The following is a 16,086-nucleotide window of genomic DNA, read 5'->3' as shown; positions in this document are numbered from 1 at the left end:
GGTGTTGCAAAAGATTGGTACTATGGCATACAAATTGGAGCTTCCTGCAGCTTCTCGATTGCACCCAGTTTTCCATGTTTCATGTTTAAAGAAGGTTATAGGCGACAAGCTCCTAGTGCAAACAATATTGCTAGAACTTGATGAGGAAGGAAAAATTATATTGGAACCGGAAGCAGTCACAGAAATAAGAACTCGACAGCTACGAAATCGGTCAATTTCAGAGTATCTTATCAAGTGGAAGAACTTATCCGCTGAAGATTCCACATGGGAGGATGAGAAATTTATGCAGAAGTATCCAGAACTACTCAAGCGTTGAGGAAAACACTTTTTTGAAGGAGAGGGGCATGTTGGGTCCCTATAATACTAGTGATTACCCCGTTACTATTGTAGTTATACCCCTTATTTATATTGTTGTGCCCCTATTACCCCCATGTTGTTATTTCTGTGCCCCATAGAATCCCTCTATTGTTATTTTTGTGGCTTTATATTATTATTTTTAGGTCGGCTGGATTATATTGTGACTCCTTAGACTCCTATATATAGAAAGGAGGTTTTGTCATTTGTATCATCCAAGAATTGTTCATTTATGTAATGTAAAGGAGGTTGCCCCCTCGAAGAGGCTGAATTCTAAGGTGTTGATCTATCTTTTCTATCTTTTCTTGAGCTGGTTTCATAACAGATTTCCTCAGAATACCATTTGGATCACATGTCGCAAGCTAACCAATCCGCCAACCAGAAACCATCCATTTCTTCGATATGCTCCCAAGAGTAATTACTGGTACAGTTGATGCAAAGAATCCCATTGGAATGAATGGCTTCTCACAAAAGACAATATGAGCATATACTCCATCTGAGTTTATTAACAAACCTAACCTTTTAGCTGTCTCTGCAACCTTAGCCAAATGATCATGGGTAAAAGTAGTGCCGCATGGGTTGCTTGGATTGATAATAACCATTGCCAGTGTGTTGCTGTCTGCAATTGTATGAAGTTGATCTAGATTGATTTCCCAACCCCTTTCTGGAACTAAATCATAATGCCTTGCTTCAATGCCTTTGTATGCCATTAATGCTTCATATGCTGGAAATCTTGGTCTTGGGAAGAGAATATTTGCGCCTTCACGAGCCAAAACTGAGAGAACCAAATCAATTGTTTGTGAACAGCCACAAGTCAGGTAAACATCATCCTCAGACAGCTTAGTAACTTCTTCATATTTGTTGTTTCCACAGTGTTCCCATATAGGACAAGCTTCTAAATTTGTGTAACATCGGCACCGCCCTGATTTTCCTCTATAAATATGGTCAAACTGCGAACATTCTAGAATTTTACATACTTCAAGACAACTAGTTTTCCCTCAAGATTATCTGGTGATAAAACCACGGTATCACTTGGAGGAAGGTCATTTACATTGCTAAACCCCATATGCTCCTTATTTGCAAATACTTTCACTGTCTTTGGACCTTCCTCGGTAAGACCTTTAATTACCAAAGAATGCAATTTGATAACTTGAGTAAATGGTATATAGATTAGTAGCTGCTCATCTCCATCACTGTCAAAGTAAAGCCCATCATCTTCCGTGTAGCCCTATTTTATTGCATTTACAATGGATTGAATCCAGAACCCTTACAAAGCTGCAGAAGAATGTTTGTTACTGGAATCCAAAACCGATTATCAAATGCTGAAAGCGATGCACCAGGCATCCTTTCCACTGCTACTTCATTTCTTTCAACGGCAACCATGTACTCTGCAGTCTTTATATTTCCATCTGAGGGTTTTAAGTGTGCAACATGATCAACAGAAGTCCGCTCTGCCTCCACAGTCCCTATAATGTTCTGATGGTGAAATTATTCTGAAACAAAACCGCAAATCTGTCTGTTCTGCATCCATCTTAATAAAAAACCAAAAAGGTTATCTTAAAATCATTAAATATAATAAATTGAACAATACTTGGTGGTGATCAATTTTATTTTCCAGCTGTCATCTGTAAGGGGTGCCATTTGACCCAACAATACCAATTTTGTCCATATCTTGAGAAATATAAGCCCAAAAGCTCAATCTTGAAAGAAAACTAAACTCGGACTAACACTAAACCTTTACAATTAAAATGATGTGAACCATTTAGAAATTGTTTCTTAGGTGATAACAAGACCAAACCCTTGGGGATGGTGTTACCCTTCAATTGTAAAATATTGGGTCCTACAATAGTTTCTCTCGAGTTGACTTATTGCTCATCTATTACTTCCTCATCCTCCTGGTTAATCATTGAGTTTGAAAAATATCCAATAACCTCCATGAAGCATTTGATTTTGTTCCTCATCTTCAAACACCTTCAAATACTTGACATTGTTTGGTATTGAAGGCATGTACCTTACTTCAACTTCGTATCTAAGAAAGGGGTTTTGAGGAGGCTTGAAGTTACTAACAACTACACCCAAGGAGTCAGCCATCCGATTTCTATCTTTGGGAAAATTTGAATATTAAAGGCTAATAAAAAATTCTCAATCAAATCTTATACCTCAGTTCGGTTAGCCTTTAATCTTCGATGTTTAGCTTGCCATTGATTTCTAATTTTCTTCACCACCATCTCTGAATCTCCAAACACTGTGAGGCACCCAATGTTGATATTTATGGTAGCTTACAACCCTAACAACAAAGCTTCATAATAATCAAAATCATCAGTGGCTTGAAACTCTAGCCTGAAACAAAGATGAATCAGGTTTCCTTCTGGAGACACGAACAATACACCTGCCCCATTTCCTTCCCTGGAATAAGCACCATCAAAGTATAACTTCCATACTTTATTACACTCTAGTGATTTTTTATTTAGCTGGATAAAACATTCCACCTATCTTTCATCAAAGATTTGATCATTTTCCTCTAACAACAAACAAGAGAAATCATTTTCTTTACTATACACCGAAAAATTATTTGAACAATAATCCATTGTAACTGTATTTACAAACCTTGATTCTATATAAATTCAATGTTCCTATCCACCAAACATAGGAATGGTGGCATATGTCAATTATAGTTTCATAGATCCCCTGATTTTTTATCCCCATGACCTCGACAAAAGCATGTTAAACTTTGTAGGGATATCAACAATGACAATATCCATTACAACACTTTTTACAAGAATCTGGGCCAAATTGACCAGCATGTATTTAATCATCCCCAAGTATTTTACACTCTTAGAGTCAAAAGAGTACAGGTCTTTTATGGTTTTTCTATTTGCAGTCCCAACTACTCCATGACAATTAATGGCATTAGATTATGAGAAGCTCCTAAGTCAAACATACAATTATGTAGTAGAAGCTCATGGATTACCAAGGTAACATAGAAAGGGATAGTGGAAGAGTCTTTCTACTCTACATGAGTTAGAAATACAACAATGGGTCTTTCTTCTTGGAGGTTTAGGATATCTTGAATATGTGCTATGGTAGGTGCACACATGAACTAAGATAGTTGAGTTTTACAACTAGGTTGTTTTAAGAATTCAGTTAAGGGAACAAGGATATTTACATTCTCGAACTCTTTCTGAAGATTAAAGGTAGAGGGGTTCCTATCAGTTGTTGTAGCTTCAATAGTTTCCTTCTCCTTACTACAAACTGGCTTGGTTTTGGGAGACAACTACTCTACTTTGAGGACTTCAGGCTTATGTGAAACAAGATCTGAGGACTCCTTCTTTCTTGGTGGGGCTTGGTCAGGAGGTTTATTTCCTTTCTGTATTGACTTTGGGGAATTTAAGTAGGGAGGTTCTTCATTTTGATCTTTCATTCTAGACCTCTTCCTGGAAGATCTGAGGTCATATTTTCTATGTAACTAAGCATGCATGAAGTCAGCAAATTGTTTACAATATTTTTCAATTTCGCCGTCATCCAATGGGGCGTCTAAGTCATCCCATTATTCCTCGTGAGATTCTATCTCATGTTCCTCATTAGAAAGAGAAGAGAATGGGTCTTCTTGAACCTCTATGGTTTCTTCAAGATGTTCCTCTAGATCATATTCCAAATAAAAAGGTGGTTGAATATGATATTGTTGTTCATTTCTCTCCCTTTTCAAGAACTGCAAGGGTGGTATTCTATATTGACGGTTGAAATTTTGATTGGGAGATGGTTTTTGTTTTCCAACTCTAGTTTTACAAGCTTGTTAGAAAAATTTATTATCATCTTATTCATCTCGTCAAGCTTCTTCCCTTGGGTTTCCTTCCCATGGCTCGAAGAGCTGGCTTCCTCTTTGCCCCTTCTCCTATCATCATACTCAGTTTTCCATTTCCATTTCTTTGTGGAGGTGAAATTTGCTTCAACTTCTAAAGCATATAATTGAGTTTGGTCTAAGGTACAAGCCTTTCTTTCTCTAAGAGTGAATCCAAATTCAGGTTCAAAAACCCCAACAAAAACCACTATGGCAGCAACCTGTGGAGGTTTAATTTCAATCGGAATACTATTGTATAATTTTGTTAAACCTTTTTATGAATTCTCAAACATCTTCAATATGTTTTTTCTTCATTTCATTGAATTCATTGAGGATGTACTCACGGTCCCTTTTCTCTCCCCATTTTTGCATAAAAGAATTCTCCATCTCCTCCCAGGTAGTGATTGAAGAATTTGGGAAGGCTTTGAACCATTTCCTTGCCTCCCCATCCAGGGGTTGGATAAAATGTCTTAACACCGCATCCAAGTGTTCTACATCCATGTTTTTTTCAAATGCATAGAAGGTTTCGATATGTCTTTGAGCTAAGATATCATCCTCTCCAGTGCATCTTGGCAAGAGCCTAAGATAATCATGTGGCATACCATTTAGGCATTGTGGAAAGTCCGTTGGAGCATTTTTATTTAGGAGAAAACTAGGGAAAGCCATATTTTTCAAGGGAGGCGATAGAAGGATTATAACAAGGCCTTGTTCTGGAGTTTTCTGAATTGCATCTAACTGGAGATTAGTTGGGAAATTATTAATGCTTTATGTTGGATTGTTTATGAGAATATCTTTAACTTCCTCGGGTTCCCGAGAATATATGAAGTGTGAAGGGAGGAGAGCTGACAAAATATTCTTCGATTTTGACTCTTAAAGAAAATGGGCCAAACAATGCACAATGTTCCTCAGGTTATTCCAAAACTTTGGAGGAAGACTCAAAGTAATTTATAGAAGCCTTTTGAGAGATAAAGGATGATACTTCTGGAAAATAGGCCACAGGAACTAGAGTGGTAGGAGTTATTTCTTCTTCATACTCTCCTAGGTATTATCTTTTCAGGGTCAAACATAGGAGGCATTCTTAGTTGTGAAGTATCAGAGCGTGTGTGTGGCCTTTTGAAAGCCATGATGCTCATAATGAGATTCAAATAGTGCAGTTGCCAAGGTGAGAGATCTTCAACCCACACATGTTTATGCTCACATAACCAACGGGTGTAGAAATGTCATACCCAGGGAAACTATTTTGATTCATCATCGATAACGGTGCCAAAATATGTTTTAGCTCCTAGAGACAACCCCTGGGTTGAGGAAAGACCAATGGCTAGGACATCTTGATGAGTGCTTTCAGAATTTGCTGGGATTTTCTATTACATTCAATATTTAACATATTCGAGATAAAATTGATTCAAAAATTTCCTTAAGAGGAGAAATACAAATATGAATGCAAATTATTACTCATAGAAGCATTCCAATAGACAACATTACATGAACATGTAGTTTATCAGTAATTTGTAGTATAATGGAGAGAAGAATCGAGGAGGAAAAACAAACCAATGAATAGGGCTTAAACTAAGAATCCATTACGTTGAAGTTCAACATGAAATGGATGAGAAAAACATTTAAATGAAATGATAAGATACATGGAGTGAATTCTTAAGGATAATAATTCATATCAATTATAAGCATCTTAGATCAACATCAGACATATATGAATCCATAAATTCATGAAAACATATCCAACAGCTGCTATACATGTAATATGAGAATAAGAGGAAGGGTATATGGGACAAACACAAGAAAGAATACCTACTACACATTCACATGAGCCAGAATCGCCAAAAAATTTCATTAATCTTCAATAGTACATACATTTCATTGACAATTTTCAGAGCTTCCCTTTTGGAAAACAAAAAATTTTGAACCCTTGGTTCTGTATCATACACTATTTTTTATAGGGCCTTAGGGAGAGAACCCATTACAAAATATTATTTCTTGATTTGGAAGTGAATGATCATAACAAAAATATCTGCGTGTTTTAGTGGCACCATTGTACTAGCCGGATCCTAACTAACTAGCATTGAGTCTCTGAAAACAAAATATTTACATAAAACAAAAAATATCAAAGTGTCATGATCGACACAATCATTAGTATCTTTAACTATTATAAATAGGTTCAGCAAGCAGCATTTTTTGGTCAATGATCTAGATCACTGGAGGATTGATGAACTATTCACATCTTTGACCCAATGTGGAGATGGTAGAGCATGAAAGAATCACTCACACACAATCTTGAGATTTGTGAGCCCTATATAGTTCAACCTGTGGTGGAACAAGGTATTCACCGATCATAACAAATGAAAATCCTTTCTCAAATAATTAGACATAGTTTTACCTTTAAGGGTAGAGATGTTCTCATGAGAGGAATATGCCTTGCACTTGGCATCAACTAACATCTGACTGTATTATTCCCATGGGACCAACATTCCAAAAAACTCCCAGCAGCTAGGAAACCCTGCTCTGACTCTCTCATCAAACTCAAAGTTGAAGGAAGCCACTTCCTTTAGCACTATGTCTAGGCATTCTTCAACTTTGGCTTTGTCCTCCTCCTTTTGAAGTACTTTTGAGGTCTCCATGATAACAAAAAAATTATCCACCACATCTATGGCCCTCAACTCACTGCGTGTCTTTTCATTTACAAATTGGATGAATTTCTTGGCAATCAGGTAGTTCTTTTCACCTTCTTCCTTGGTGGTTAGGATGAAGAACTCATAGTCCTTGATCACAATCTTATGCTCATCCATTATAGTTATGTCCTCCTAATTATTTTTCATCTCTGCTATAATTTCATCCCAGATGAATTTCTTGGCTTGCAGGAGGGACATATTTCCTTTCAGTTTTCCTATAAGGTCAACAATCTCTTGATTGGATGCCTATAGATTCTTACTGATCAAATCTTCATTAGTCCTTGCTATCTCTAGCTACTTTTATTTTTGTGAAAGGGATTGTTGGTTCGTGTCTAAGTCCTTCTACACATTCTTGAGCTCCCCTTCCAAGAGCTAGAGATCGGTAAGGGTCTTTGTAAGTTGCTCTATGGGATTTTGAGGCTTCTGAGGCACCACCACTACACATATGTGAGTTTCTATTCTCAGTTGAATTTCCCATACCTACTACTTAAGAGCCACTACCTCATTATTTCTTTCTATCATCTCTTTTTCCATGATCTCTTTCTCTTTCTCCACCTGTGCAAGTTCCTTGGACTACACATGCTCGTTAGCTAGAATTTTCAACTTGTGTCTCAACTCCTGAACCTCTGCTTGTGAGCTTTGAAGAAGGGCCTCAAATGCAACATTATCCTCTAGATTTACCCCTAGTTTCACAATAAACTCGAATTTTTCATTCTACATGTGCATAGAGCTAGAGTTAGATATTTCTTGCCTTAATCTTGTTGCAACCTTCTCCAACAGCTTCTTAGCCTTGATTATTATCATCATATTTCTATTAAGCTCACTGTAAAGCATCTCTCCCAATTTTCTATGGAATTTGATCTTATCAGGCAAAGGGACACTTCCCAAGTCAAAGGATACATCTAGGGCCTTGAACTGGGAGCCCAATTATAGTGATTGTGCTAGTGCATGATGCAATGAGAATTTCATTTGATTTCTCTCCAAGTCCATAGTAGCCAGAAGTCTATTCTAGCATGGTACTAAATGGGATGCCATTTTATACTGCATCTCCTCCCTTATTTCCTTGTTTCTTTCTTCAATGGCCTTTCTAGTAGGCCAACTATGCTTAGATGCGGTTGTACTTCTTGTTGAGCTCAGAATGGCTACCTTTGAAGATAAGGAGACAAAAACTTGTAGTGGGTCTTCCAGAGTCACCTAGAAGCCTGGTTGGTATGGTTTTGTCTCTACCAACCTAGTCTCAATTTCTTCTTCTTCTATCTCTTGGGTCTTAGGCTTTTTGTTGGTTTGTACATCTTCCATTTCCACATCCCCTGTCTCATCAATGGTCCTTTTTTTCACCTTTCCCTTTGTTGCTAGAGTATCAACCTCCATATTTATGTTAATATGCCATGAATCAAGATTATCCTTCCATTCAAGCTCAGGCATATATTCATGCTCATAAGTTGAACCTTTTATGCTTTCCATTTTCTTTGCAATGACCACATGAGGATCATAGTGCCAAACATCACCCATATAAAAATTTGTTTATTTTTGTAATTCCTTGAATGATAGGAAGGATTCTCTAGAGTTAATAATAAAAGGTCATATAGGATTTCCCAATTTGAATATGTATCCCTTTTGGGCAGGGACAAAGTAGACGTAGTCCACATTAAGAATCTATCTAATTAACTTGAGGATGAATATCCTCATAGGTATGAATACGAGCAAGCAATTATGAGGAAGCTCACACCCATAGACCCAAATCTCTATGTAATCCTCAAACAGGTACCAGTCTCCAACCTTGGCGCCCTTGCTCAATTGAAGGATTTCTTTTTGCCGAGGGAGGATCCTTGGAGGGGAAACATTATGAATAAATTTATAGGCAATGGCAATGTAGGAGGAAATGAACTGTGGATAGCCATCATTATCTGGCTTCCTCCTAACAATAGTACCTTAGTCAGAAACAAAATTTCTAAGCTTGTTTTATGTCATTAGACTGAGACCTAGGAATTAAAAATCCTCCACATGGGTGTACACAAACAAATAGAACAATAGAGAACAAAGTATGAGGTGTTGGAAAAATGATATAACTAGAATTTAGGGACTTGGCCAACTAAGCAAGTATGTCAAACAGATGACCTGGCTACATCATCTCCCTCAGAAACCCTAGGTATTCTTTTTTGTCCATGTTGGAATTGTCATCTCAAAATAGGTGAGAAATCATAGACATGATAGGTTGTACAAACTAACAAAAGATACTTATCGGGAAATTATCAACAATGGGAAATTACTAAAGGCCAGGGGATAAGACCATTTGTATAAACGACTATTGTTCAACAACGGGAAGGGTAGTATAATTATAAACCATAGTGGTTTTTGTGAACTATTGGGTTTCATGGGAGATTGGGTAAATTAGAGCCTTTTGGATCGACTCTGGGGTCACCTCTAAGATTTTGGATTTAGTGGGGAAAACAAAACAAATCTTTTGCTCTATATAAGTTGCAGTTAACCAAGACACCTACTCAGGGAAGTGATGTACAAAATGGGCGATCTAATAATACATCCCTAAGTCAACTACATGGAGTGGGTCCTCTCCTCTATAGAAATTCATTGTAGATTCAAACTGCAGACTATAATATGCTAAAAAAATTGACTTGAATCAACTCTAATCATTAGCTGAAACAATAAATGACCGATGAAATCAAAAAGTATAAAAGAGAAAGAATTCAATCACACATAACACAATAATATTCTTGGGAAGCCATAGCTAAAAGCCCCTACTATATGAATATTTCATTAATCAAAAAACATGAGAAGATTACAATGCTTTTCTCAAGCCTGAGAAACCTCTGCACTATCTCAATCTATTTCACTAGTTCACAAACAAGCTCTAGCTAGTACTTAGACAAATTTGTTGCATGTTAAGCTCCTATTTCCTTGAAACTTTCCTAGGGAATTAGCCCATATTTAATTGGGAAATTCCTAAATTATGAACTACGCAATCCCCATAGGCCTTCCTATGATTGCATGCACCACATGTACAATTCAGAAGATTATACAACTGATAGTACAATGTCCCTTAACTCCAATCTCAACTGGGTCTCTCTATGATATGGCATGCATGAGTTAATTATGAGTGAATCTTCAGTTTACTGGTTGAGCAATGATAGTTACACCCCACTGCTGGATCTCCCACTGATTCCTCCATTAGTCAGAACTAGTTTAATTGAATTTAACTCAATTAAACTAAATTAAATAATTACAGCTCAAAATAAATTCAACCTGGGCCTCTAAAATTTAAAAACCACTCTACATGACCTAGATATACTCCCAACTCGAATTAAATAAGCCAACTAAGTCAAATTACTTAGTTAACTATTACAAGTTTCTATGAGAATTAGAATTACAATTTAATTCCTAATTTAATTCAACGTCAAAATTAAATTAGGATTTTCTTGTTTCATTTTCAACACTCCTTCTCAACAAGAAAGGGATTATCTCCTACCTTGATCCTACCTCTGTGAAACTCGAATTTGCATCTTGAAAATGCATTTGTCAAAATATTTGCATCTCGATCCTTTGTAGGAATGTACTCCAGCAACATGATCCTTCTCTGCACACAATCTCATAGAGGGTGATATTGGATGTCGATATGCTTGGACTGATCATGAAAAACTGGACCAAACTAAGTGGTGCCTCTGAGGTATCTCAACACATGTTTAACTACCTTCCAATAATGTTTTTGTTGGCCTGTGTTATATTATTTCCACGACTAACCTACGTAGTTAACAAGGGGGTTCGGGGGGGCGGCAGAGCCCCCCCATTCGTTTCGTTGACTACATAGTAGGGGGGCTCACAGGGGGTTTGAAGGGGGCAGGTAGCCCCCATCTACGGTGTCTGGGGCAGTGCCCCAGGGAAATTTATTGTGGCCCCTATATTAGGTTGGGTGGACCTACCTATGGTTTTTTGCATGGTTTTCACACATGGTTTTGGACACGATGGTTTTCAGTCCATGGTGTTGGATGCTTTGACATGTATAAATATGTATTGTAACATTGAAAGGAACATAATGAAAAATCAAGCTGGAAGTCCCAGTTTTGGGATCCAGGGGAAAATCTCTGTGTATATGTGTTTTATGTGTTATGCTCTCGCATTGTTTATTTTTTGTGTTTTAGAATTCGTATGCAGGTAATTTCTGTACACGGTTAAAACCTACATTTGGTACCAAAGTTTTTTTTGGCTTCAAGGGGATGCCTTTGTTGCTGAGAGGTTTCACTCAGGCCTGTGGTACACCCTGTTCAATGGAGATCTGTGGGATCGATTCTAGTGGTGAAAGAAGATGGCAAGTAGTGGAAATATAGAGATCGAGAAATTTAATGGTTAGCGTTTTGAGTTATGGAAACTCAAGATGGAGGATCTATTGGTGGATAAAGATTAGTGGATCATGGTAGATCCAGGTACTAAACCAACGTGAGTGGCCGATGAAGAATGGAAGAAGTTGGATCAGAAGGCTAAGAGCACAATACGATTATGTGTCTCAGATTTAGTATTGTTGAATGTATCCGGGGAAGCTACGGCTAAGGCTTTGTGGGACAATTTAGGGACTTTATACCAATCTAAGTCTCTAGTGAATAAACTATTCCTACAGAAAAAGCTGTATAACCTGAGGGTGAAATATGGAGACTCAGTGATAGAGCATCTAAACGCATTTAATACTATGGTAAGTCAGTTATTATCTGTTGATATTAAAATTTTAGATGAATATAAGTGCATCAGTTTGTTATGTTCTCTAACAGATTTGTGGGATAGTTTGGTTATTGCAATAGGTAGCAATGCAACTACCTTGCAGTTTGATGAAATAGTCTCATCCTTGTTGACGGAGGAGATGAGACGGAAAAATATGGAGAGCCAAAATGGTGATGCCTTGTCTGTACAAGGATGGTCCTAGAACAAAAACAAAAATAAGTCATCGAGTGGGAGATATAAATCTAGAGGGAGATCTAAATTTCCAAGAAAACCTATAAAGGTGGTTTGTTAGAAATGTAGAGAGGAAGGGAACTACAAAGGGACTGTAAATCTAAAGCTCCTGACAAAGGAAAGGGATCTGATGATGCTCCTTCTACAGAGGTGAAAACCACCTCAGATGAAGGTGGGGATGTGTACTTGGCTTCGTCATGTACACATGTAGATCATGAGGCATGGTTGATTGACTCAGGTACATCCTTTCACTTCACTCCCCATAGAGAGTGATTCTACGAGTATGAGAAATATGATGGTGGTGATGTCTTCTTGGGGGATGAGAGGAAGGATAGAATCACTGGTAACAGAAAATTAAAGTTGAAGTTGCAAGGTGGAAGGGTTAGAACACTTCTGGGTGTTTTGCATATTCCTGTATTGGCCAGAAATTTGATTTCTGTAAGCAAGCTAGATGATGCAGGTGTAAAAACCATGTTCGATAAAGATACTTGCAAGATGGTTTGAGGAGCACTGGTATTGATGTGGGGATTTAGGATTGGAACTTTGTACAAGCTGCAAGGTAGCACTATTATTGATGGGTGCAACAGTTTTGTGGTTTCTAAAAATGGAGAAAAAAATCTAGTGGTCTCTGGAGAAAAGACCATGGTATGGCATCAAAGGCTTGGACATATTGTAGAGAAGGGCCTTCAAATACTTCATGGTAATGTTATGGTAAAAGGTATGAATAATATCTCTCTGGATTTTACTTTCTATAAAAATTTTGTATATGGGAAGCAGAATCGGGTGAGTTTCCCCTCTGTGGTAAGAGGGTGAAATAGATATTAGAGCTTGTGCACAGTGATGTGTTTGGACCTGTGAAGGTTCCATCACTGGGTAAGTTTGTGTACTATGTATCATTTATAGATGACTTCTCAAGGAATACATGGATATATTTCCTCAAGAAGAAATCTGAAGTCTTTGAGAGGTTTAAAGAATTTAAGGCTCTCGTGGAAAACCAAACAGAGAATAAGATAAAGGTGTTGAGGATAGATAACGATGGAGAGTTTTACATCAAGGAATTTGAAGAATTCTGTAAGTGTGGTATAGAACGATAGAATACTACTCCATACATACCTGAGCAAAATGGATTTGTAGAAAGAATGAACAAGACATTGATGGAAAGGGCAAGAAGCATGCTCAGTGGTGCCAGGTTAGGACAAGAATTCTGGGCAGAGGTGGCAGAGATAGCATGTTACCTGTGTTGAAAATAATATTGAGAGGGGCGTGAATCAGTATTATCAAATCAATATAACTTTTTCATTTCCATATTTAGATTCATATACGTTACTTCCACAACTATGATTAATGCAACCAGTGTATATCCAGTAAACTTATGATTCAGTTAGTTGATCCTTAATGAGTGCATTAGAACATTATTAATCATATGAATAGTAAATCGAAGTAGTAAAACAGATCATCACACACAAGAAGCACACATGAACACCATGATATAAGGTGGAAACCCAATGTGGGTGAAAACCACCTACTGCAAGTCGTCTCTATCTTCCTTTAATAAGAAAACTTCCTTTTACAATATTTTTGTACTGGTGCAGTCTTATACCAGTACACAGGCTTCTACCTGCAGAAGGCTACAACCTTCTTTCATTCTCTAGATACTCCTGGAAGGGAGCTACAACCCCCTTAGCTCTTGTACTAGCCGATCCATTTACTAGTACGTAGGTGCAGGCCTACTGAAAAGCTCCAACCTTTACTCGTTTTCTTAGCTCTTGTACTAGCTGATATACTAGTACGTAGGTGCCGACCTACAGAAGGCTATGACCTTCTCTTTCTTCCTCCAGGTACCACATTTCATACATTTTTAGACTGGATACTCATGGAACACAACATCATAATCTGAAAGGCCACGTTTCATCCCATTTTCATATTGGACCCATCAATATCATTGAAACACATAATCAACCAACATCAATCTTTACATCACTCAAAACTGAATCATTGAAACCCCAATATATAGAATCAATCAAACACTTCTCAGAATGTTGTAACCAGAAAACAGTAACAGTAACCAGACACCAATTCTGAACCCAGAACACTGCAGAATAGACAAAAGCAGCTAAAACAAATTCCAAGAAAGGTCCGCAACTTCACCAATAGTAACCTGCGAACATCTGCACTCCCGCTGTCTGAAAACTGCGAATCTCCGCACCTGTGGCTGTGGCTGACCTGCAGGTCACCGCACCTGCAGTCATGTCTGATCTGCAGTTCTCTGCACCTGCGGCCGTCTCTAAATTGTGTTTCTCTGCACCTGTGGCCATGTCGCACCTGCTGTCCTGCGGTTATAGAGTTTTTCAGACTTCAAGTATACCCCAGACTATCAGATTTACAGATCTGATCATGCGCCAAGGAGATCTCAACCCATTAGTAGATTTGTCTATGATACTCAAGTTTCTCCTTGATTCAGATCTAGCTATCACTCACCAACCAATCACCATAATTTCAAATCTTTTTTCTTCTTACGATATTCAACACATCGGTACACAGCCAAATCATCTCCTTTCCTTTTTATAGACAAAGCCTTACACAAACCATGGTCCAAAACCATAGGAATCCAATACTAGGGACCCAACACCTGGGTTCAATACTTTAGAAGCAAAACCACAGACCAAAACCATAGGATCAAAAATGTCGGACAAATACCTTGGACCAAACATACAATTTCCCACGTGCGCGTTTTTCTTTGCATGAAAGTCCATGTATTTTAGGTTCGCACCTTTTTTTTGGAACACTTATGGGTATGTCTACACCTCTTGTTTGGAGAACCTGCAGGTCTGTGGCTTTTGTTCGGTGCACCTGCGAGTATCTCATTTTCTATCATTTTGAGAGCCTGAACTGTGATTTTCCACTTGAGTGAGTTGCCATCAAGGACAACACTTATGCCATAGCACCACACCTGTGTCATAATGCCAATAATCTCCCCCTTTGGACTTGATGGCAACCCTAAGATCCTCAAAGTCATTCTCCCCCTTTGTCATCAAGGGCAAAGGGTTATGCTCCCTCTGAGAACATGCTGAAAACTCTACTCTGCTGTGCTGATCATGCTCCCCCTGACTGTAGGCCAGATCTGCAAAAGAAATGTTCTTCAAGAAGAACCATAATCCACCATACATCATAAATGACCGTCCTATCACCAAAAGACTCTATACATACATTCATCACCCAACCAAGAGGGGATCATCCAGAAATTTACATATAACAACCAAATACATTATATCATTCATCCTAGGCATAGTGGGGAAACCAAAATAGGCCGTTACATGACCTTGACAAAATAAATATAAGACATAGAGACAAAACATTAGCAGCATTATTCCGATCAGCATCATGTTCTTCTTCTGTACTTGCTCCTCCAAGATCTTCTACCATAATTCCAACAATGCATATTTAGAAGAATATATGCTCCCCCTGAACCTGTGCCAACTGGTCTCTGATCATGTATGCGTATACCCCATATGAAATTCGCGTAAAACAAACAAGATTCAATAGCAAGATGATGCATCCAACTTTTGTTTGAGGTATTCAAATGTTTCCCTGGGCAGTGGTTTGGTGAGAATATAAGCAACTTGTTCCTTAGAGGGAACATACTCCAACTTGACCTTTTGTTTAAGCACTTGTTCTCGAAGAAAATGATATTTGATAGGTATATGCTTGGTCTTTGAATGCATGACTAGGTTCTTTGAAATGTTGATTGCACTTGTATTATCACATAGGATGGAGATAGGTGGAGTACAAGTGATTTTAAAATCCTACAAAGTTTGCATCATCCAAAGAAGTTGTGTGCAACAAGATGCAATAGCCACATACTCTGCTTTAGCTGTAGATAATGCTATTGAACTCTTTTTCTTGTTGAACCAAGATACTAATCTGGAACACATAAAGAATGCACCACTACTAGTGTTTTTTCTCTCATCCATGCTTCTGGCCCAATCTACATCTGTATAAGCATGAAGTGTGAGATCTGTATCTCTAGGATACCATAAGCCATATTTTTGAGTTCCTTGAAGATACTTGAAGATTCTCTTAACTGCCTGAAGATGAGTTTCCTTTGGAATTGCCTGAAATCTTCCAACTATTCCCAGTGCATGCATGATGTCTGGTCGGGTACCTATCAGATAAAGCAGACTTCCAATCATGAATCTATAGGTTGGTTGATGCACTACAGCTGATTCATCATTTGCACTAAGGCTGCATCCTGTAACC

The 16,086-nt window shown here is 38.0% G+C and overlaps 1 protein-coding gene across 1 annotated transcript; it reads right to left on the bottom strand.

The window, feature by feature from the left end:
• Positions 1-716: 716 nt before the first annotated feature.
• LOC149155557 (nicotianamine aminotransferase 1-like) lies at positions 717-14,144 on the bottom strand. Its single transcript, XM_089444454.1, has 4 exons — positions 13,988-14,144; positions 1,626-1,820; positions 1,406-1,473; positions 717-1,304 (listed from the first exon to the last, which is right to left on the bottom strand). Exons 1-4 carry the CDS (start codon positions 14,142-14,144, stop codon positions 717-719), a joined length of 1,008 nt encoding a protein of 335 aa, XP_089300580.1.
• Between the last annotated feature and the right edge of the window lie 1,942 nt (positions 14,145-16,086).

The sequence above is a fragment of the Pinus tabuliformis genome, chromosome 9, assembly GCF_031772625.1.
Source record: "Pinus tabuliformis cultivar Carrire ecotype Pingquan chromosome 9, CPIR1, whole genome shotgun sequence".
In the NCBI taxonomy this organism is placed as follows: Eukaryota; Viridiplantae; Streptophyta; class Pinopsida; order Pinales; family Pinaceae; genus Pinus; species Pinus tabuliformis.
This window is presented reverse-complemented; position numbering and strand designations above follow the sequence as displayed.